The sequence below is a fragment of the Aquarana catesbeiana genome, linkage group LG06, assembly GCF_042186555.1.
Source record: "Aquarana catesbeiana isolate 2022-GZ linkage group LG06, ASM4218655v1, whole genome shotgun sequence".
NCBI lineage: Eukaryota > Metazoa > Chordata > Amphibia > Anura > Ranidae > Aquarana > Aquarana catesbeiana.
The window spans coordinates 272,197,378-272,221,673 of record NC_133329.1 but is presented as its reverse complement, the minus strand read 5'-3'; the positions used below and the strand labels follow the sequence as shown (position 1 = coordinate 272,221,673).

The following is a 24,296-nucleotide window of genomic DNA, read 5'->3' as shown; positions in this document are numbered from 1 at the left end:
GCAATTGTTGAAACAATTTCAGAGTATTGTTATCTAAAATATGGTTAACATTAGTGATTCCTAATGCTTTCCAGTGCTAAAAAGTGCCTTTCTTATGCATTTCTGTTAGTTCTGGTGGTTTTCTCAAGGGATTATATATGTATGTTATAGCGTTTATAGTGGCAGTAGGGGAGGTACAAAATTTAAATACCGTAGTTGGATCTTAAGTCATAGGAAACTTTTTTGGCGATATCCTTCCAAGTCCCCAAGAAATATAAGCCAGATTTGAATTCAGATTGACAACTAATGCACAATGCTTTGAATAGAGCCATTATGGTAAAATGTGATGTGCCAGGTACAGGAACAAACAGAAATCATTAATCAGTTATTGCTCTGTTTACTGCACAGAGGATGTTATTACTAACTGGACTACTGTGAGTTTCTACAGTCTCATGGTCTTATTCAATAAGTCTAAATTCTAAACACTTGATCGAATGCCTTAGAGGGGGGAAAGGGAAAGGGAAACACTAAATTGAAAAAAAAAAACATAGGTTTACACCCTTAAAGCCACCACGTTGCCCTGTGCAAACAAAAGCTGAGTCACTGCATCTTTTAACAAGATTATGTTTCTATGGTGGGGCTGACTCCACCTGAAACATTATTGCATTCTTAGTTTAGCCATAAATATATTACATGGCTTTTCTACTTTATGAGGACAATTCATCATATAGCTTACTACTAGTCCTATGTTTCAGTAAAACTCTAAGCTAGAATTCACAGAGAACCAGAATAATGAATTTATATTAACACTAGTCTAATATCACTGGTTCTTGTAACTGCTCCTACCAATTTTGTACATGCTTGTTTCTGTCTGCTTTTTCCACATGATGAAGGTGCATATTCTTAATCAACCTTATATCTCTTTCATCACACCCTATATCTAGAAAGATAAACATCTCTATTAACTTAACTATAACTTTTTCTCCTATCTTAAACATATTTGGAACCTTCCACTCAGATGCTCAACTTTGTAAGCAACACTACTCTAAAATATATTTTATATATAATTAATTCTAGCCTTCACACTGCTCGGCTTAATGGAAGTCAATATCTGTATATTATACTATCCACTCTGCAATTCCATTACAGACTCCACACCGCTGGTCATAAAAAGTATCATTCTGAGCACAAGCCCATAACAGTAATGATAAAAAAGGGCCATTTCTCTTCTCCAACTAGAATGAAACATTTAAATCACTGTGGTTCTTTGCTCCAAGGAAAGTTGGCAAATTAACACAGCTAAAAAAAAAGCTAAAATATTAATGACCAGTGTAAAAAGAGAAGTTAATAATTGAAAACAAATTGCCCAGTTTTAGGAATTCACAATCCTGTCTCATGAAGGGTGACACTGATATGACACCATTTAGGTTTTAGCTAGCCCTGTATTTAATGTTCAGAAAATGTACATACATATACAAATATAGAAAAATATATGTTGAATTATTATATTCTTAAATATTCTCTAAGCAAAACTTTTTTTTTTAGTTTTGAATAGAGTGGGCTGATACTCCTTTTACTGTCCAGACTGTGGGAGGAACAAGACCCATAAGTTAAACCTAACTGTGACAAAGGAAATTCAGGTCTCTTGCTCTGGCAGACAGAGTTGGATGGATATAAATAAAAGTCCTTTGTCAAGTATGTCGGCTCCCATTTTATCTTTGTATCTATAAGCTTGCCTGGAGTTCAGTTTAACTGCCTGCTGCCCAATCACATTACATTTACAGTGCTGGCTACAGCTCAATTTTGTCAGCAGGTCTCAGCTAATGATTTTGGCCATGGACCTGTTGATCGGTTGTAGCCAATCACAAAACAGATTCCTGTGTTTACAAACACACAGCACTCTGTATACAGAGCAGTGATCTGACTGTTTTGTCTCCCTGCAGAGCAGGAAGACAAAACAGCCAGATCTGTAGGTAAAAGCAGCACATATTACACACATTGCACTTGTCAGGCACACAGTTAACCCCTTGATTATCCCAGATGTTAACTTCCCAGCCAATGCCATTAGTACAATGTCAGTGAACAGTACTATATCTTAATTAGTGTCACTAGCGACCTCAGAGTCAGTTAGACAATTAATGCACCTCCCAGCGAGGGTCTGTTAGTTTGCGGTCTCTCAACCAATGAGGAAGCAGAAACCTGGGAGAGCAGCTACATTTGTGCATATCGCAGGTTCAGGAAAATATTAGGGGGGCTGCAGGGGGAGCTGCATACTGAAGGTTTTTTTATCTTCATGCATAGAACACATGAAGGTAAAAAGCCTTCAGCCTTTAGAACCCCTTCAATGTTAAGTATTAGACATAAAGTGTTTGTTAACCCACATGTGCAAATCACTGCCAGCCCCTCTATTATAGGCAGGCACAGCACACGTAAAAAAAATAAATAAAACCCCCAAAGCATTATATATTCCCTGAAAGCAGATGAACCATTAAATAAAATGAAAAGAAATAAAATGGTAGCTGCAATTTTTTATGGCTCATGGCAATAGAGCAACTGTTTATCAAATCTATTTATTCAGTAAAAAATGCACTTAAATTACTTTTAGTGCACACAATGGTATATCTACATTTTCTGAAGATATGAGTGAGTTGAGTGAATAGACATCAAATATGCAAATAGAGACTGAGGGGCATTTTAATTTAGTTTTTTTTTTATTGTCTTTTCTTCTTCTTTTTTTTTTACTTGACTCTATTGCTATGACAGCATAAATGTAGCGACAGGTAATTTTTACAGGGGTAGTAGGGGTCTCTTGGACCCCAAATGCCGCCTTTGCACTCCACCAACCAGATCAAGTGCAAACAGTACTTGATCGGTTGTTTTCAATGGGACACACTTGGGGGTGAACAATTTACAACTAATATATATAAATATATATATATATATATATATATATATATATATATATATATATATAACTAATATATGGTCAGGTGGCTTTATAGCTATCCAAATAATTTCTCTTGTAGAGCACAAAGTCATGGCTGTTAGTACAGCTGTGGGTTTATTTACATCCTTACAAACTAACCCTTACCCTTAAAACTTACCTACCATTTTCCCCCTAAAACATAACCCTAACCTTGATCCCTAATCTAAACCAAACCAGACCAACACATAAATACTATTTTAGACCCTTCCTTACTCCCCTCCCCTTGCAATCACCAAAACTTTTAAGCCATCCGGTACTGGTCGGAAAAATGACCAGTTCCTGTGCCAAGTGCTCAGCTCTAAAACAAATTAATCAGCAAGTATCTTACATTTTTCCTGATGTTTCCCTTTAAATAACATTCACCTAAAGTACATGAATATATAGAACATGTATATGAAAATAGTTATATTAACTTCTAACATAAAAATAAAGTCTGATGATTGCATCCCTTTTTTAAAGTTTAGTTCCTATTTAAACTTCAAAGTAATTATTCAGTGCAAAATTACAGGGAACAAGCGTTTGTCACAGTCACAGATAAATTGGGAATGCAACACCTGCAAGCTACATTTCCAACCTTGTGAACTCATAGAGATACCAGCACTGTCTGTGGTTTGCAATACAGAGTGTTTGCTCTGTTAACCAGAAGCAAGTAGGAGGCTATAAACAGCGAGGATACACAAACATAAAATATTTAATTAGCTGTTTATTTTGGGATGCCTCATTAGCAAAAATGGCATAGGAACTCTGTGGTGTACCCTGACCAGGAACAAGTTAAGTCAATATTTAAATAAAGATTGAGTTTTGGGCAAATTGTCAAGTTCCTGGGAAAATGTCCATGAAAAATAGGTTCTACAAGTCAGTCTGCAAAACAAACATTTAGAAATAGGGGCACATTTCTGTATCTCTCCACTAATGTAGCTTATACAGGTCTTATTTGGTGACTTAATTTGTAAAGCTGTAGGTCAATTTCAATTCAACGTTACAAGCTGGCCATACACTGTGAATTTCAGCTGGTTCCTTAGGAAGTGCTCAGTGGATGGCTCTGCCTGCCCCGCCCAATTCGACAAAAGTTGATTGTTCAATTTACTGTTGTCGAAGGAGCCTTCAGGAAATTATCATCCAAACAGTACCTGTATCCAATCAAATGCAGCAACTGTCCTTTAGGCAGTCGAAATACAATCTTTTCAGCAGAATACACATGGGTTAGGACCTCTGTCAGTCTCCACTATGGTGACATTTCCACTTTCTGCCTGGTGACATCCTGTGTGACAGGGTCTGACTGGGTGTAACTGAAACCGAAATTAAAGTCTTCCAAGTGGGAAAACAAATAGTGATAAAAACCTAACACAGATTTCAACCCATCCCCACCCTATTCAAAATAGATCAACAAGCCCATAATCAATAAGCATAACTGAAGTAAACTGTATGACAGAGTATCATTGAAGTTGTTGCTTATATTACTTTTCATCAGTTTTTTCTTTTTACTAACTTTTCCTTGTTATTTTGCTAGTATATGTGTATTTTTTTTCCAGAAACAGGCAAGGGCTGGGTCCCACTCTTGCGATGTTCGACATTGGATGTGATTTGCACCGCACTGCAGTGCAAATCACATGCGATCTCTGTACAATGTGATTTCAGCCATACAGATAGTATGGCTGAATTTGCATCGCATTCAAACCAAGCTCACACAGGACTCTTTTTTGGGTCCGCAGCAGAATCGGATCGGATGGATGTATACACCCATGCAATGCGATTCCAGTCTGAATTTGCAGTTCGCACTGCGATATGCAAAGTGATTTGGGGGTGTCATTAACTTTCAATTGACACTCCCAGCAGTTCGCACAGGGCAGTGTGAACTGCCGCTGGGAGACATGCGATGCGGAAACCCGCAGTGGATTTGCAGGGTTCCCACATCATTGCAGTGTGAACAGAGCCTAAATGTTAAATCCAGAAAAGCATAACAATGGGGTATATTTACTAAAGGCAAAAAGACTGCGCACTATATTTCCCCAGAGCTTAGAGTGGTGAAAGTTTCCTTTTGTAAAGAATACCCAATCAGGTGCAAATAAAATAAAAAAAAAAAAAAAAAAAACAGCATTTTTTTTTGCACATGATTGGATGATGAAAAATAGCAGAACTTTACCACATTCACTAAGCTCTGGGGAAAATGAGAGCAACTGCATTTGCAAAGTGCACAGTCTAAGTGCCTTTAGTAAATCAACCCTAGTGTCCCTTAATTTCAGAAGCAGCATCTCTGTAATAATGCTGGTATTTAGATGAACAAACATCAAAAAGAGGACTAGCATCTCAATTTTTCATAATAAAAAATCAATCCATCAGTTCTGAGCATCACTTGTAAATGGCAATCCCTTAAAAGTGCCACTATAACAGGTTTAGTTAAAGTTTCTTTTTTTTTAATGCTACAGTATATGTGGCATTTGTTTTATAACAAACATTTAATGCATGACAAAAGATTTACAGGACATTATGGGCTAAGCTGGCCATACATGGTTCTGTTTTTTTTTTTCGTTCAGTCCATGGGCTGAACAGAAAAAACAACCAAATCCTTAATCCTCCCCACTGTTCTTTTGTATTCTGATTGAGGGGAGACTCTCCCACTGTCAGAATAAACAAAACAGAGCTGCAGCCAAATGCCTGCAGCTCTGATTGAGTGACTTCTATCTGACAGGATAGTCGAACAGATGTCGGTAGGTACAGTTGTGGCCAAAAGTTTTCAGAATGGCACAAATATTAGTTTTCACAAAGTCTGCTGCCTCAGTTTTTATAATGGCAATTTGCATTTACTGCATAATGTTATGAAAAGATGAGTTGCAATTAATTGCAAAGTCCCTCTTTGCCATGAAAATTAACTTAATACCATTTAAAAAAAAACATTTTCTACTGCATTTGTAAAGAAGGCTTCAGGGTGCCCATGAAAGTCCAGCAAGAGCCAGTTGATTCAGCTGCGGGATCGGGGCGCCACCAATGCAGACCTTGCTCAGGAATGGCAGCAGGCAGGTTTGAGCACATCTGCATGCACAGTGAAGAGAAGACTTTTGGAGGATGGCCTGGTGTCAAGAAGGGCAGCAAAGAAGCCACTTCTCTCCAGGAAAAACATCAGGTAAAGACTGATATTCTGCAAAAAGTACAGGGATTGGACTGCTGAGGACTGGGGTAAAGTCATTTTCTCTGATGAGTCTCCTTTCCAATTGTTTGGGGTATCTGGAAAAAACCTTGTCCGAAGAAGAAAAGGCGAGCGCTATCATCAGTTCTGTGTCATGCCAACAGTAAAGCATCCCTTAGACCATTCATGTGTGGGGTTGCTTCTCTGCCAAGGGAGTGGGCTCACTCACAATTTTGCCTAATAAAACAGCCACGAATAAAGAATGGCACAGAGACATCCTCCAAGAGCAACCATCCAAGAACAGTTTGGTGAGGAACAATGCCCTTTTCCAGCATTATGGAGCACCTTGCCACAAGGCAAAAGTGATAACTAAGTGGCTTGGGGAACAAAACATCAAAATGTTGGGTCCATGGCCAGGAAACTCCCCAGACCTTAATCCCATTGAGAACTTGTGGTCAATCCTCAAGAGGTGGGTGAACAAAAAAAACTCCACAAATTCTGACAAACTCCAAGCACTGATTATGCAAAAATGGGCTGCCATCAGTCAGGATGTGGCCCAGAAGGTTATTGACAGCATGCCAGGGCAAATTGCAGAGGTATGAAAAAGAAGGGTCAACACTGCAAACATGGACTCTTTGCATAAACTTAATATAATTGTCAATAAAAGCCTTTGACACTTATCAATCTCAAAACTTTTGGCCATAGCTGTAGATTGAATTCTTTTCAAGCGCAGGGGCCAAACATGGATCAACATTTGGCCAGTCCCTGCTTAGTTCCTTTGCAGTTTGAGAGGATCCTGCATCATGGGCCAAGAATTTAAAAAAGGCTTCTCACCAACGTAAGATTAGGCCTAACCCTTCTGGACCTTATGCCCTGCCCCCGTCATTTAACCTCAAATGCCAAAGCCTACTGCTCACTATGGCAAATGACAGTTAAACGATAGAAGGAGGGACTTAATGCCAGGAAGAGGTGCAGCTTAATGCAAACTAAAAGCTGAACTTCAGCTTTTGATGCACTTTAAATAATTTGGGTGAAGCCAGCTCAAACAAACTATGTCCCTCACTAACATGTGAGGCCGCTGGATGTGCTGTATAATCTGTATGTAGCTGAGGCTACATACAGCACTGTGTTCCAGGTTTGAACTGAGACCTTCCTATCTCATACCCAGAACAGAATACATTGCTTTCTCTAAATGGCTGAGCACCAATCAGATAGACTCTATTGTGTTCTGTGTATAAGACAGGAAAATCTCATCTCGAACCTGGAACATGCGGTGCGGTACGTGCGGTGTGCGGTATGCTGTAAGTAGCCTCAGCTACAACCAGTTTGTACAGTACATCCAGCAACTTCACACGCTAGTGAGGGACATAGTTCATTTGGGCCAGCTTGGCCCAAACAAACTATGTAAAGTGTAACAAAAGCTAGAGTTCAGCTTTAAAGAGAAGTTGAGGCCACATATATTGTCATCACTAGCCACAAAGGAACTCGTATTGTCCACACTTGCTCACAATGTTAGTTTATACACACTGGCTGACATGGCAGGTTCACTTTAAGTAAAAAGTATTGTGTTTATTATTGTGTAATGGTATTCTGAACAAAAGCAGAACAATGATGTGCCACTGGTTTGGCCAATCTAAATTTTTATGCTGATACAATGCTGCTAGAAGCCTCAAAACCATAAAAATGTATGGTTTTGAGGCTTCTAGCAGTATCGTATCAGCATAACCTTTCTTTGAAAATAAAACATACTACTAACACCAGTACAGAAAATTATATCTAGTATGTTAATAATATGTAAGAGTTTATTGTACATCCATCCAATAATCTTTACTTGTGCCATGAATTGTACTTTTAAGGCGTAAGAGTATGGTCATACCTTAGTATTGCGCCAAAACCTTTTTTCTTAGCTTTTTTCTCCTGATCGTCAGTTTCTTCCTTTTTCTTATCCTTTACTTTTGCTTTGTCCTTTTCCTTCTCTTTTTTCTTATCTTTCTTTTTTTTGTCCTTGTTTGATTTATCAGTATCTTCTAGCTGTGCAGTCTCCATTGGGGCTGCTTGGCTGGAGTGGGAACTCACATCAGAAAGACCATCTAGGCAAAAGGGGTGGAAAATCAATTACACATACAGTGCTCGTTCAATGCCATTCAATGTGATCACCAAGCGTTTAAGCATGACATTCATAATGGGTAATAGTTGGTTTCTCTACAGCTGGTCACTTGATCCCCCACATGCTCCATGTCATGCATCATGACAAACTGCCCTCATTACCTCGTACATAATCTTACAATGAAAAGGTCAAGAAGACACAGGCTAAGTCAATCATTTTCACTAATAAATGATCTGTTAAAAGCAATTTAAAGCAATCCATACAGCATATTCAATTTACATATTGTGAATTTTACAGCACAAGTAAGAGGTGCTATACAATAAAATAGAGTTAGAATGGAACGCTGGGAAATAAAACTGGTGCGATCTGAAGACAGTAATTATAATAATACAGGGGATCAGTGGGCAAAGTTCATGTACTGGTGGGACCAGACCTATATATAAAGGTTATGGTCAATATCAGTGATGGCAGCCAGCAGATGAGAGCAGAAGCGACTCTGTATTCAAGGGCAGGGGCGTTGCTAGGTCTACAAAAGATCTGGGGCTAGAGCCCATAGCAGCCAAGTAAAGAAGGTCATACGCTTGGCAGGCATACACATGCATATAATATATATGTGTGTGTGTGTGTGTGTGTGTGTGTGTGTATATAAATAAATAAAACACTATATATCTACATATTACATAAGGGTCTCCAAAGCCCCCCTCATTACATCAGGGTCCCTAGAGAGCCTCCCCCTTACATCGGGGTCCCTAGAGAACTTGTCACGTCACCTGCCACTAGATGCAAATTGTTACATACAGAGAGGCTAGGGGCTAGGGTATATAGAAGAGAGGCTAGTGTATACAGAGAGGCTGGGTATAAAGAGAGGCTAGTGTATATACAGAGAGGATGGTGTATATACAGAGAGGATGGGTATACATATAGGCTGGTGTATATACGGAGAGGCTGGGTATATACAGAGAGGCTGGGTGTACACAGAGAGGCTAGGTATACAGAGAGGCTGAGTATATACAGAGAGGTTGGGTATATACAGAGAGACTAAGTATACAGAGAGGCTAGGTATATACAGAAAGACTGGGTATACTGACAGGCTGAGTGTATACAGAGAGGCTGGGTATATACAGAGAGGCTGGGTATATACAGAGAGGCTGGGTGTACACAGAGAGGCTGGGTATATACAAAGACGCTGGGTATACAGAATTTCCCCCTCCCCCCATGGTCTGCACTCACCTGCTCAGGAGTTCAGTGTGAGAAACTTCCTCCCGCCTCTATGATATGGGCGGAGCAAGGAGGAGACTCTCATACTCATCTCCCTTCTCTGGGTGTCAGTGTAGCACGGAGTGCAGACAGGATGTGTCAGGCAGCCCGGGACATTCTCATAATAGGGCCAGCTCTGGATAGGGCTATGGGCCCCAGATTCGGGGCTCCAGCCTCAATAGCCACCCCTTAATGACACCACTGTTCAAGGGTGAGAAAAAAAGAGGGAAAGTGGCGCCACTCTGAGTGCAGTAAGCTAGTAGTAATTCAGGTTTAATCAACATAGTATACACTCACATTGTGTAGAATTAAAACAAGCATGGTCTTTAAAGGCTTCATAAACAGTATCTCACAAAAGTGAGCACACCCCTCAAATTTTTGTAAATATTTTATTATAGCTTTTCATGTGACAACACTAAAGAAATGACAATTTGCTACAATGAAATGTAGTGAGTGTAAAGCTTGTATAACTGTAAATTTGCTGTCCCCTCAAAATAACTCAACACACAGCCATTAATGTCTAAACCGCTGGCAACAAAAATGAGTACACCCCTAAGTGAAAATTTCCAAATTGGGCCCAATTAGCCATTTTCCCTACCCGGTGTCATGTGACTTGTTAGTGTTACAAGGTCTCAGGTGTGAATGAGGAGGTGTGTTATCGCTGAATCTGAAAAAAAAGAATTGTGGCTGTACATAAAGATGGCCTAGGCTATAGGAAGATTGCCAAGACCCTGAAACTTGGCTGTACCACAGTGACCAAGACCATACAGCGGTTTAACAAGACAGGTTCCACTAAGAACAGGCCTTGCCATGGTTGACCAATGAAGTTGAGTGCACATGCTCAGCATCATATCCAGAGGTTGTCTTTGAGAAATAGACATATGAGTGCTGCCAGCATTGCTGCAGAGGTTGAAGGGGTGGGGGGTCAGTCTGTCAGTGCTCAGACCATATGCCGCACACTGCATCAAATTGGTCTCCATAGCTGTCGTCCCAGTAGGAAGCCTCTTCTAAAGATGATGCACAAGAAAGCCCACAAACAGTTTGCTGAAGACAAGTGGACTGAGGACTTGGATTACTAGAACCATGGCCTGTGGTCTGATGAGACCAAGATAAACTTATTTGGTTCAGATGGTGTCAAGCGTGTGTGACGGTAACCAGACGAGGATTACAAAGACAAGTGTGTCTTGCCTACAGTCAAGCATGGTGGTGGGAGTGTCATGGTTTGGGGCTGCATGAGTGCTGCCGGCACTGGGGAGCTACAGTTTATTGAGGGAACCATGAATGCCAACATGTACTGTGACATACTGAAGCTGAGCATGACCCTCTCCCTTCAGAGACTGGGCCGCAGGCAGTATTTCAATATGATAACGACCCCAAAAACACCTCCAAGATGACCACTGCCTTGCTAAAGAAGCTGAGGGTAAAGGTGATGGACTGGACAAGCATGTCTACAGACCTAAACCCTATTGAGCATCTGTGGGGCATCCTCAATTGGAAGATGGAGAAGCGCAAGGTCTCTAACATCCACCAGCTCCATGATATCATCATGGAGGAGTGGAAGATGACTCCAGTGGCAACCTGTGAAGCTCTGGTGAACTCCATGCCCAAAAGGGTTAAGGCAGTGTTGGAAAATAATGGTGGCCACACAAAATATTAACACTTTGGCCCAATTTTGACATTTTCACTTAGGGGTGTACTCACTTTTGTTGCCAGTGGTTTAGACATTAAGGTGTCCTTTTATGAAAGTGCGGTAAAATACCGCTTTTCAGTTCTCAGGCATTCTCAGAGGAGATCGCTCTCCTCTGAGTGCCTGTTTATGAAAGTGTGTAGATCGCTTCTCATGTTGAGTTGAGGAGCGATCTACAAACGCCGGGAACTCCTGAGAATGGCTCCTCTCACTATAATCTCGCGTGATATAGCGGGATTACAGTATGAGGAACCATAAAATACAAAAGTTTAACACAAATCAGCACACATTATTCCCCAACATATTAATAAAATAATAAAGTTAAATTCCCCCTACACAATATACATTAACCTAATTATAAAAAAAACATTGTCAATATTTAAAGATCATACATGTCCCTATTTAAATGTGAATGGTGTATAGTAAATGAATGTAATGCACATATGTAATGCAGCTATACACCATTCATATAAATGCAAAATACATTTATAATCATTAAAAAAATCATTTTAATAAAGTATACAAGTATAAATATTAATAAATTAAAATAAAATATATTTCATAATTGATAAACATAAAAATTGATAAACTGGTGCAATGGGAGAACACTGCGAATCCACTGCGGGTTCCCGCATCGCACCGACTCGCATGTCAGTTCACACTGCCATATGCGAATCGCTGGGGAGTGTCAATACATTGTTAACGACACCCCCAGTTCAGCTTGCATATCGCACTGCGAACTGACAGTCCGGACATGAATCGGATCGCATATGTGTGAACACACATGCGATCCGATTCTGGTCCAAACAGAAAAAAGGGTCCTGTGTGTGTTTGCACCGAATGCGGTGCAATATCAGCCATACTATCTGTACAGCTGATATCGCACCGCACAGACATCGCATGTATTGTGAATGGCAGTGTGCTGCGAATAACATGCGATGCCTGTGCGATGTCCGGCATCGCACAAGTGTGAACTGGGCCTAAAAGTTAACAACACCCCCAAATCAGTTCGCATATCGCAGTGCGATCTGCAAACTCGGACAGTAATCGAATCGCATGGGTGTGAACACCCATGCGATCCGATTCTGCTGTGGAACAAAAAAAGGGTCCTGTAAGAGTTTGGTCCGAGGGCAATGCAAATTTAGCAATACTATCTGTATGGCTGAAATCGCATCGCACAGAGATCGGATGTGATTTTGCACTGCAGTGCGGTGCAAATCACATCCGATCTCGGACACCGCAGCAGTGGGAACTGGCCCTAAATCATACTGCATTTGCACCAAAATGGTACAGGACCCTTTATTTGGTCCGCACTGGAATCGGATCGCATGGGTGTGAACACCCATGCGATCCGATTCCTGCACCATTACATAGTTCGCACTGCGATCTGTGAAATGATCTGGGGGTGTCATTAACTTTACATTGACACCCGCAGTGGTGCGCATATGTCAATGTAGGTGCGATGTGAAAACCCACACAGGAATCACGCTGGTTCACGCATCGCACAAGTGTGAACCCAGCCAGAGACGTGAACATCTAAAAAAAATATATATTTATATCTATATATAGATATATAGATATAGCTATATATCTATATATAGATATATATATATATATGTATGTATATATATCTATATCTATATATATATCTATATATATAGATATAGATATATATAGATATATATATATACATACAGATATATATCTATATATATAGATATATATACACACACTATAAATTCCTATCCTGCTGGTTTTGGGGTGTGTAATGGTGGGGAAGGTGTGCTCTGACTGTTTGGTGAAAGAAAGAAGTCAAAAGACTTCTTGCTTTCTCCAGAATATCAGCCAGTTTCAGGCTTCTCACTCTGATTCTCCACTTCTGAAATGGTGAATCAGAAAGTGAGAATTCTGTCACAGATCGCCAGTGAGGTGCCGCGATCGCACCTTCATAAACTGGCCGTTTCTGTGAAGTCAGTTACAATTTCTCACTGTGCTGAGATAATCAGCGGAGAACATGTTCTCCACTGATTATCTCAGTTTCATAAACTGGTAATGAGCTATGATCAGCGGTGAGACTCGGGATCGCCGCTGATCTCAGTTTCATAAAAGGACACCTAATGGATGTGTGTTGAGTTATTTTGAGGGAACAGAAAATTTACACTGTTATATAAGCTGTACACGCACTACTTTACATTATAGCAAAGTGTCCTTTCTTCAGTGTTGTCAGATGAAAAAATATAATAAAATGTTTACAAAAACGTGAGGGGTGTACTCACTTTTGTGGGATACTGTGTATATATATATATATATATATATATATATATATATATATATATATATATATATATAAGTCTCCTAAGCACATGGTACATTTGCGGTTTTAAAAACAAAGCTTGGACAGTACACTATAACTTGGGCACACAGCCTGGACAGTGCAGTACCTTCTTCAGCCTCTGGTCCATCATAAGACTTATCAATTGCAGCCCTGAAGCTCTCATTACAGCCCCTACCACGGACCATGTGTGGTCTAGGTCTGTAAAAGGGAAGATCATTTTTCTTGACTTCTGCCACTGCTGTTTGCAGACTCTCCAGCGAGCTGGACTTTTTTAGACCCAATCTTGGACCAAGATCTTTTCCAGGAGAATCTGCAACAAAAACATGGTCAATTTTTATTGCTAACTGTAATGGTTTAATGTAAATTGTTCTAACACATATCACACAATTTCTATAATCATGCACTCTTTTAATCTGTTTCAGTATAGCATCTTTCCTTTAATAAATCTGCTAAATTATACATCCCTGCCCAGTGACAGTAGATGGATTGTTAAGCTTTTTTTCTTGAGTTTAAGTGTTCTTTACTTCTGTAGAGATCAAGAAGTTATTTTTTTTTTAAAAGAATAAAAGGTGTGTGGTCTTTAATTGAAAGTAATCAATCCCTTACACACACACATTATGTGAGGGTGTATATATACATAATAATTAAGTTGATTTATGAAGCGCAAACAGGCTGTTCATTTTGCAAGGAAAAGTTGCACTTTGCAAGGGAACTTTACCCAGAGCTTAGTGAATGTGGCAAGTCTAGGTTCACATCTATGTAGGCTGCGCTTAACGCGTTTTTCAGGCACATTTTGAAGTGCGTTTTTAAACCCTAATTGTTGATGCATTTTTTCATGCAGTTTTCATGCATTTTGCTTTTTTTTCTCTTTAAACACACTGTAAATACACTTTATTAGCTAGTTGCTAAGGGCTGGGCCGGGAAGCCAGCCACCGTGTCCTTCACAACAGATGAGATCATCATTTGTCAATGGGTTGTAAAAAAAAAAAAATTGCCAGCAATTAAAAATGGCGTGTGTCCCCCCCCCCCAGGTCCCCACCAGGCTGTTTGGGTCTAATATGGATTTGAAGGGGACCATCCCACGCCAAAATTTTGAAAAAAAAAAAATGGCGTGGAGTCCCCCCAAAATCCAGACCCTTATCCCAGCATGCAGGTTAGGAATGGGAGGGGATGAACCCCCCCTGAACAATACCAGGCCGCATGCCCTCAACATGGGGGGGTGCTTTGGGGCCCTCCTCACCCCAAAGCCACTTGTCCCCATGTTGACGGGGACAAGGGCCTCTTCCCAACAACCCTGGGTGGTGGTTGTGGGGGGTTTTCGGGCAGGAGGCTTATCGAAATCTGGAAGCCCCCTTTAATAAGGGGGCCCCCAGATCCTGACCCCTCCCCTATGTAAATGAGTGTGGGGTACATTGCACCCCTACTCATTCACCAAAAAAAGTGTCAAAATAAAAACAGTAGACAGTTTTTGACAAGTCCTATGTTAAGAATGTCCCCCCTCGTAGCTCCAACGTGTCCTCTCTCTCTGGTACCGCCACCGCTGTTGCCCCCCCTTGGTAGTTTCTTCTTCCTCCACTGTCTTCTCCCTCTGGTGGTTCCTTCTCCCTCCGGTGAGGTCTTCTTCCTGACCCGAAAAAAAACAAACAAAAATGCTCCCACTTCCTGGGAGGCCTCCCGCCGAATGCATTCCCTGCGATTTGACAGTTCTTATATAGGTAAGGGGCGGAGCCATCTGACCATGTCACCCGGTGACACCGCCTCCTTCTGGTGCATGCTGGCCACGTGATGTCAGAAGGGGCGGTGCCATCGCGTGATGTGGCCTGGTGGCCCTGCCCTTTACCTATATAAGAAATTTTAAAGCGCAGAGGAGGCGGGGGAATTTTTAATTCTTTTTATTTTTCGGGTCGGCAGGCGACGTGATTAATGATGGATTTATATCGAGGGACGCTATTTTTTAATTTTTTTAATAAATGAATTGTCAAAAACTTGTCTCTTGTGTTTATTAATTTTTGACACTTTTTTGGTGAATAAGAGGGGGTACTATGTACCTGATACTCATTCACATGGGGGGGGTCTGAACCCCTAAGCCACTCCGCCAGCAGACCCCCACAACCACAGTTGTGGGGATGAGGCCCTTGTCCCCATCAATATGGGGGCAAGGTGCTTTGGGGCGGGGGGCAGAGCGCCCCCTCTGTCCTAAAGCACCCACCCCCCCATGTTGAGGACATGTGGCCTGGTATGGTTCAGGAGGTGGGAGCTTACTTGTCTCCCCTCTTTTCTGACCTGCTAGGGTCCATGCCCGGATAAGAGTCTGGTACAGATTTTGGGGGACCCCACACACCGTTTAAAAAAAAAATAGTAGCGTGGGGTTCCCCTCCAGATCCATAACAGATCCGAAAGTCCTGGTATGGAATGGGGTGGACCCCACACCATTATTTTCTTTATTATTTTTTTTTTTTACCGACACCTTTATTTTTTTGTTGTTTCCCCTAGCGGGGAAACCCATTGACAGTTGAGGACTCATCGGTTGTTAAGGACACCACAGCCGGCATTTGGAGAATAGCCAAATGTTCGGCCCAAACTCATGCTAAACCGTTTGCCCATCCCTACTCCTTAATACACCTAAAACACTAAATAAAGAGGTTAACATTGGGTAAGTAACATAAGTCACATTCGTTATCATTTTTTACATTTTTGAAGTTTTATTTCAGCCTTTTGTCATGACAAATACATTTTGATAAGTCGTAGACTAACAACTTATCTTTATCATCAAAGGCTTTTTACCGTAATGCTTTCTCTGCATTATGGTAAAAAAACAAAAACAAAAAAAAAAACCTTTTAGGTCTAGTATTTATGCATGTTTCATGTTTTTTTCTGCCCAAAAACTCATGCACTGGCGGTGTGTTTTTTTTTTTTTTTTTTCGAGCCTGGAAACTCCTATATGTGCATGGCCACATGAGGATAACAGAGGTAAGTTTACAGGCTGAAAAAAAAATCAAACACCTGTAAAAGTGGTGCTTTTTACAGCCTGTTGGCATGAAACCTAAATATATGTTTCTTATCGTACATCATGGGACACAGAGCCATAGTAGTTACTATGTGGGTTATAGGCCACCTTTTGGTGATGGACACTGGCACGCCCTAAGACAAAAAGTGCACTCCCTATATAACCCCTTCCACTACTGGGAGTACCTTAGTTTTTTCACCAGTGTCTAAGGTGTTGGTCACGCATAAAGATGTGCTGTGCTGAGCTCCACTGGAGCAATCCTTGCTGGGGCTAGCCATGCAGCCGGATCCATTCAAAGTGTCTTTTTGGCCAAATTGAATGGTACCCGGGCCTCGTATCCGAAGAAATGAGGTTTTGCCCGTAACGCTTCTCTTTTCAGAGAGCTGGACCCCGGAATCCACTACTTTTTGGTATTAAGGCCATAAAGTTTTTACTGGTGGGATGCTATTGTCGGCCTTATCAGTGTTTTTTTCAACGACCACTTGCTTCACACTCTCTGGTTCGTGACTTTATTCAGGGGATAACGCGGATTAATCCCCCAGTTAAGTCACCCCTGAACCCTTGGGACTTAAATTTAGTCCTGTCGGCTTTACAGAAACAGCCTTTTGAGCCAATTTGAGATATTCCTTTGGTCCTCTTGACGTGCAAAATAATTTTCTTGGTTGCCATATCTTCTGCAAGAAGAGTATCAGAGTTGGCTGCTCTTTCTTGTAAAGAGCCATATTTGATTGTTCATAAGAATAAGGTTGTATTGCGGCCTCATCCTAATTTCCTACTGAAAGTAGTGTCAGGCTTTCATTTAAACCAGGATATTGTTATGCCTTCATTTTTTCCAGAACCTCGTTCTGTGGAAGAAAATTCACTACATTCTCTTGATGTGGTGAGAGCGGTCAAAGTCTATTTAAAAGTGACCGCTCAGATTTGTAATACAGATGTTTTGTTTGTGCTGCCAGACGGTCCTAAAAGAGGACAAGCAGCGCCGAAATCTGCTATTTCTAAATGGATTTGTCAAGTGATTGTTCAAGCTTATGGTTTAAAAAGGAAAATTCCTCCTTTTCGTATTAAAGCGCACTCCACCAGGGCTGTTAGTGGTTCTTGGGTAGTGCATCACCAAGCATCCATGGCTTATTTCTGCAAGGCCGCAACTTGGTCTTCAGTCCATACATTTACCAGATTCTATCAAGTAGATGTAAAAGGTCATGAGGATATCGCCTTTGGGTGCAGTGTACTGCAGGCTGCAGTATAAGTCCTCTAGACTCTTATTGCCCTACTTTTGTTGCCTCTCCCTCCATTCAGTTGGCATTGCTATGGGACATCCCACATAGTAACTACTATGGCTCTGTGTCCCGTGATGTACGATAAGAAAATAGGATTTTTATAACAGCTTACCTGTAAAATCCTTTTCTTTGAAGTACATCATAAGACACAGAGGTCCCTCCCTTCTTTGGTATACATGTGTATTGCTTTGCTACAAAACTGAGGTACTCCCAGTAGTGGGAGGGGTTATATAGGGAGTGCACTTTTTGTCTTAGGGCATGCCAGTGTCCATCACCTGAAGGTGGCCTATAACCCACACAGTAACTACTATGGCTCTGTGTCCTGTGATGTACTTCAAAGAAAAGGATTTTACAGGTAAGCTGTTCTCCTACCAACAGAAGAATTGTTATCAGTTAGATTAATCAATTATTCAAACGGAGCTCCTAGACCACGTTCAAATTGCAGTAGAAACAGCAAGCTATAGCCAATGGAAAATCAAATGAATGGCATCTGGTGAAATGGCATGGGTTTGATTCTGGGTTGTGAGAAAGATAACCCAGGACAAAATTTGCAGGAAGTAATTGAAGGATGAGGTCAAAACATTTTGAGGAAGCTCAACAAATACAAGATCAAAAACTCTAAGACAATATCAAGTATAATTCCAAACTATGACATCTGTGCTTACAGGAAAAAAAATGTTAACCACTTCCCGCCCAGCCTATAGCAAAATGATGGGCGGGCGGTGGTTCAGTTATTCTGACTGGGCATCATATGACGTTGCGGCGAACGGTGGAGCGGTGTGTTAGTCTGACACACCGCTACACCGATCTCGGTAAAGAGCCTCCAGCGGAGGCTCTTTACCACGTGATCAGCCGTGTCCAATCACGGCTGATCACGATGTAAATAGGGAAAGCCATTGATCGGCTTTTCCTCACTCGCGTCTGACAGACGCGAGTAAACGAGAGCCGATCGGCAGCTCTCCTGACAGGGGGGGTTTGCGCTGATTGTTTATCATGACAGGGATGCCACTAGGACCACCAGGGAAGTGGGCAACATATGAATGGCCAGGTATGTACCCCATGGCCATCCACATGTGCAAATTATGCCTGATCTGTGCCAATCAGTGCCCACAAATGGGCACTGATTGGCACAGATCGGGCATAATTTGCACATTTATCAGTGCCCGTCAGTGTAGCCATATCAGTGCCCATCATTGAATGAGAAAACTTACTTATTTACAAAAAATTTTAACAGAAACAAAGAAAAACTTTTTTTTTCAAAATTTTCTATCTTTTTTTATTTGTTGCGCAAAAAATAAAAATCCCAGAGGTGATAAAATACCACCAAAAGAAAGCTCTACTCATGTGAACAAAATGATAAAAAATTTGTTTGGGTACAGTGTAGCATGACCGCGCAATTGGCATTCAAATCGCGACAGGGCTGAAAGGTGAAAATTGGCTTGGGCAGGAAGGTGTCTAAGTGCCTGGTATTGAAGTGGTTAGGCACTTGGCAATGGTACAGCTGCTCTTTTACTAAATCAACAAGCGTTTGGTCTATTTTTCATCTGTCCATTTTTGGATGAAAAATGTGGTTAGGCACTTGGCAATGGTACAGCTGTTCTTTTACTAAATCAACAAGTGTTTTGTCTATTTTTCATCTGTCCATTTTTGGATGAAAAATGGACAGCAATTCTTTCCTATGGACTTATGGAGGCAAACAGATGACCATTTGTTTACATCCGCCTACATACAATAGGTATCTGTTTTGGTGTCTTTTTAAATAGAACTAGGATGCATCGTTTTCTGTTTACAAGGATCTCAGCTATGATTTCTTTTGTCTAAACTGCTGAAGAACACACTAATGTAAATAACACTAAAGACAGATGTATAAACTGATGAAGCATAAATCAGTGAATCAACGAGTCCCCCTCTGATGAAGTCGTTAATTGATATACCGTGGAAGGCGGAGCACCTCAAGGCACACAGCGAGTAGAACATTGGTTTGTTGCCTGGAATAACAGCCTGATCTCAGTCATCTGGAGCTGCATCCTGCTCAGACTAGCAGTGTTTAGCCTCTGTGTAACTGTGTCCATGTGAGTTTGGTTTTAATACAATTGTAAAGGAATTAAGCATTTGCATACAGAGAGCACTACTCCTTGTATTTTGCATCCTTTTATGGCCATTTATGTATTTTGGAACTAAAGAGGAGAAGATCCAGTGAACCAGTTGTTGAGCTGATCCCGGTTAAATGGAAAAAGCGCTATTAGACCTTCTGTAATCAGAATGTCTGTAATAGAAGTTGAAGGTCCATCCATGAGCATTTCAGTGGTGGTGGAGTATTAAACACATACACTGGGTTCTGCTGTGTTCCTTGGGCAGAAGAATTCTTATGTTTCATTGAATGGATTGATTACTGCATGTACTGTTAATTCAATTTGTTTCAGAGTTACATTGATACACACATTTTTGGGCACAGAAGTTATAAATACTTCTGTATATTTTTTAATAATTGTTTTGGAATTATTTTGAAGGGTATACAGTATCTCACAAAAGTGAGTACACCCTTCACATTTTTGTAAATATTTTATTATGTCTTCATGTGAAGAAATTTTCAACACTGAAGAAAATACACTTTGTTACAATGTAAAGTAGTAAGTGTACAGCTTGTATAACAGTGTAAATTTGCTGTCCCCTCAAAATAACTCAACACACAGCCATTAATGTCTAAACCGCTGGCAACAAAAGTGAGTACACCCCTAAGTGAAAAGACAACCTCTGGATATGACACTGAGCATATGCACTCAATTTCTTTGGTCGACCATAGCAAGGCCTGTTCTGAGTGTAATCTGTCCTGTTAAACCATTGTCTGGTCTTGGCCACCGTTTCAGGGTCTTGGCAATCTTCTTATAGCCTAGGCAATCTTTATGTAGAGCAACAATTCTTTTTCTCAGATCCTCAGAGAGTTCTTTGCCATGAGGTGCCATGTTGAACTTCCAGTGACCAGTATGAGTGAGAGTGATAACATCAAATTTAACATACCTGCTCCCCAATCACACCTGAGACCTTGTAACACTGAGTAACATGACACCGGGGGGGGGGGGGGGGGGGGTGGCTAATTGGGCCCAATTTGGACATTTTCACTTAGGGGTGTACTCACTTTTGTTGCCAGCGGTTTAGACATTAATGGCTGTGTGTTGAGTTATTTTGAGGGGACAGCAAATTTACACTGTTATACAAGCTGTACACTCACTACTTGACATTGTAACAAAGTGTCATTTATTCAGTGTTGTCACATGAAAAGATATAATTAAATAGTTACAGAAATGTGAGGGGTGTACTCACTTTTGTGAGATACTGTACATGAATTTAATTTGTTTGGTGTAGCGTGGCACACTGTGTGGTTTCTGAATCAGTACATCAGTTTTTTCTTAAAAAAAACCCGGAATTTAACTGAAGATGCCCATGTGAAAGGACTCTTTACAGGCTAATATTTCTGGAGGTAAGCAGAGGTGTATTGTGTTAAGGTCAAAATGTGTAGAAAAAAAAGTGATATTCATTAGGTCCTGCATATGGGTAGGTCAAAAATGAAGATGCAGCCATGAGAGAATAGGTAGAATTTGCAAGTTAACAGGAGTATTATAATTGGTAATGTTGTCAATGCATCAGACTGTAATTTAATTTCCCTTCAGAGTATCTCTGCTAGAAAAAAATACATTCTATCATTTTTCCAACTGTTTTGCTTCAAAACAAACCTGCTAATACTGGGCAAAGTAACATCTTCACTTTACAGGAGGCAATGGCAGCTGTTTTGCAAACCTTTCCTGTTCTTCCCTGACAACTTAATCTAATGACCAGCTTAGAGAAACACCTGGTATTTGTGGGTATGAAAGAATATATGACACTCCCCCTGCCTGCCTCCACTGAGGTACACTGTGAATTTTCTTTCTTAAAAATATTATTTTTAAATTGCTATTTGGACTTTATCTATTGGTTTTTAGCTGTACATAGTAACATGCCACTGCACCTTGTAGGTGCCCTAATGTTTCAAGAAGCACAACCAATACTAAAACATATTGCTAACCAGTGTGAATTCCACTGGATTTTGTCCAGCTCAGGTTCCATATGTAATATTAGGCTTATGAGCATGAAAGTGAAGACCACCCAAATAGTAAAGACTATTTCCCACTCTCTCTTTTATGCACTGTAATCTTGTCAAGCTCAATAAATGTAAAAGGAACCAGATGGGATAACCAATTGTGTTTAGCATTAAGTTACTTTCAATAAAAGTGGACAGCTAGGCCCGTTCAAGCTAAAGAATCAGAATTCAATATAATCCAACAATTCTTTGATTCAATGTTTTTCAATTGTAAAAACAATATGATTAGAAAAGAATACACACACATAGATAATTATTTGTTGTCATATAATGCACCATTCTATGAGTGGCACTCATACTTTGATTGTTTATCTCTTTTAACTGATAAAATGTGTTATTTCACCCACAACTTCTGGTCACTCCTATGGTGTCCAAATAGGCTGCCTGCTGCCTCACTATTTCATTTAGTGAACTACTTATTAACTGTTTTTTTTTTTGTACATAGAGTTAGAACCTATATTTGGCTTTTATAGCTGTCTGTGATCTTGTTGGTTTTATTTCCATCTCTATGGCATTAGGCATAGAAATCAAGGAAACAGATGTCATAGGGACAAGGTAAATGCCAACAGCAATTGAAACATGATGGAGGTTTTAATCATTTCAACCTCACTACATAAACTTTTTTGTTGCTCCCTATGTTCCTAGTTGGAGAGATTTCCCCTTTTGTTTCCTGTCCATTGGAATCCCTGTCATAAACACAAGAAATTAAGGGAAAACTCGCTAGTGGAGACATAAATAGCAATACATATACAAATATGACAGAGGTTATTATCCTTTATCACTGACCCCATTGTCTTTCAAATGAAAAAAAAAAACAAAAAAAACTTTTGCCTAAAGTAGACTTAAATGTTTTATTTGACGTACTTACCAGGGTTAATAACCATCCCTGTAATTACTGGCATTTCCTTTTTTTTAAGATTTTTTTAATTGAGTTTGTAAGCATGCTATAGTATAAACAAAGCTCTAATATATATTACAATTAGGTAGGAAAAATAAATAAACTGTTTAATGTCCTTCAATAATAAGAAGTCATCTAGAACAAAGGTAATTGTGGTTGAACCAAGTTATCTCACGGCATGTATAAAATACATACATTCGGAGATACAGTTAGACCTCAACACCTGACACTAACCGTCCAGGGGCACAGTTGTAAGGGGTGATTGTGTACACCATGGCTATACAGTTAAATTTGACACTGGTGCAGGTGAACAGCCCTGAATGCTGATGGCTGTAAGCCCCCAAGTGAATGAGACCTAAGAGGGTTTTTGCATAAAAGTATAGAGCTCTTATCAGTTGTTTTGGGTGTGAAGGGATCTGAACATCCTTTACTAAACCAAAAAGACACACTTTGGGGCAGGAGTGATTAGGGAGGCCTGAAGTGGCTTCCATTAAACAGTACCCAAAATAATTGGAGCAAGGGGCAAGGCCATAGAACATGAAATAAATGTGCATCCTGGCCCAAGCTCAAAAACAAAAGACAGGATGGCTAATCCGTAATCTATATACAAGTAGGAGTTTAAAGCGGAGTTCCACCCAAAAATGGAACTTCTGCTTTAGGGAAGGTGACCCTCTGACATGTCACATTTGGCATGTCATTTTTTGGAGGGAGTGGAAACCCTCTTTGTAGAGGGTTCCAGCTCTCACTTCCTCCCGGGGCACCGCGGCACCGGAAGTAAGTTCACCTCTCCCCCCCTCCCTCTTGGCAATCATCTGGGACACATCACAGGTCCCAGATGATTGCCCGGCCGTTCACAGTGCGCAGCGCGGCTCGCGCATGCACAGTGCGTGCCCGGCTGTGAACCTACAGCCGGGCGCCCACACTGACAATGCCGGTGCCGCAGAGAGGAGGGGGAAACGAGAGGGGCATCGTTCCCCCCGCATCGCTGGACCCTGGGACAGGTAAGTGTCTTATTATTAAAAGTCAGCAGCTGCAGTATTTGACTTTTAATTTTTTTTTTTAGTCGGAACTCCGCTTTAATAAATTGGGTGGTCCTTTAATAACTTGGGGATACATCTTACCCCCACATATCAAGCGCTTTTTCAATATAATTATCGTCCCATTTTTGGGCAGGGTTATGGCAATAAATATGGCAATTTTGCTTAGAGTACTATTTTTGCTCTCTTTATACATGTCACCAAATCCACCATAGAGTATCTCTAGAGGGACATCAACAAATTTGTATGGCTTTCCAAGAAACCAGGATTTCACAAATCTCTTTTGTATGTGCTTCAAACTCTGGGTTTACCTAATCTATGGCTGTATTATCCTGAGGCTAGACTCACTCAAACAACACAATGACACACTCCAGAAGGTGATGATCCACAGCTATCCTTTGAAACACACTCCATCTTGCCATATCATCTGCCAGGCCTGTTATGTCCAATTCCATACAGACAAACCT

The 24,296-nt window shown here is 40.6% G+C and overlaps 1 protein-coding gene across 4 annotated transcripts in view; it reads right to left on the bottom strand.

The window, feature by feature from the left end:
• Positions 1-24,296, bottom strand: part of PARD3B (par-3 family cell polarity regulator beta) — a 2,266,259-nt gene that overhangs the window by 1,077,190 nt on the left and 1,164,773 nt on the right. For all 4 annotated transcript variants that reach the window (XM_073633364.1, XM_073633363.1, XM_073633365.1 and 1 more), the window contains 2 exons: positions 13,582-13,785; positions 7,966-8,179 (listed from right to left, as the gene is read on the bottom strand). In XM_073633364.1, the coding sequence (XP_073489465.1) occupies positions 7,966-8,179; positions 13,582-13,785 (418 nt within the window). The remainder of the gene's footprint in view (positions 1-7,965; positions 8,180-13,581; positions 13,786-24,296) is intronic.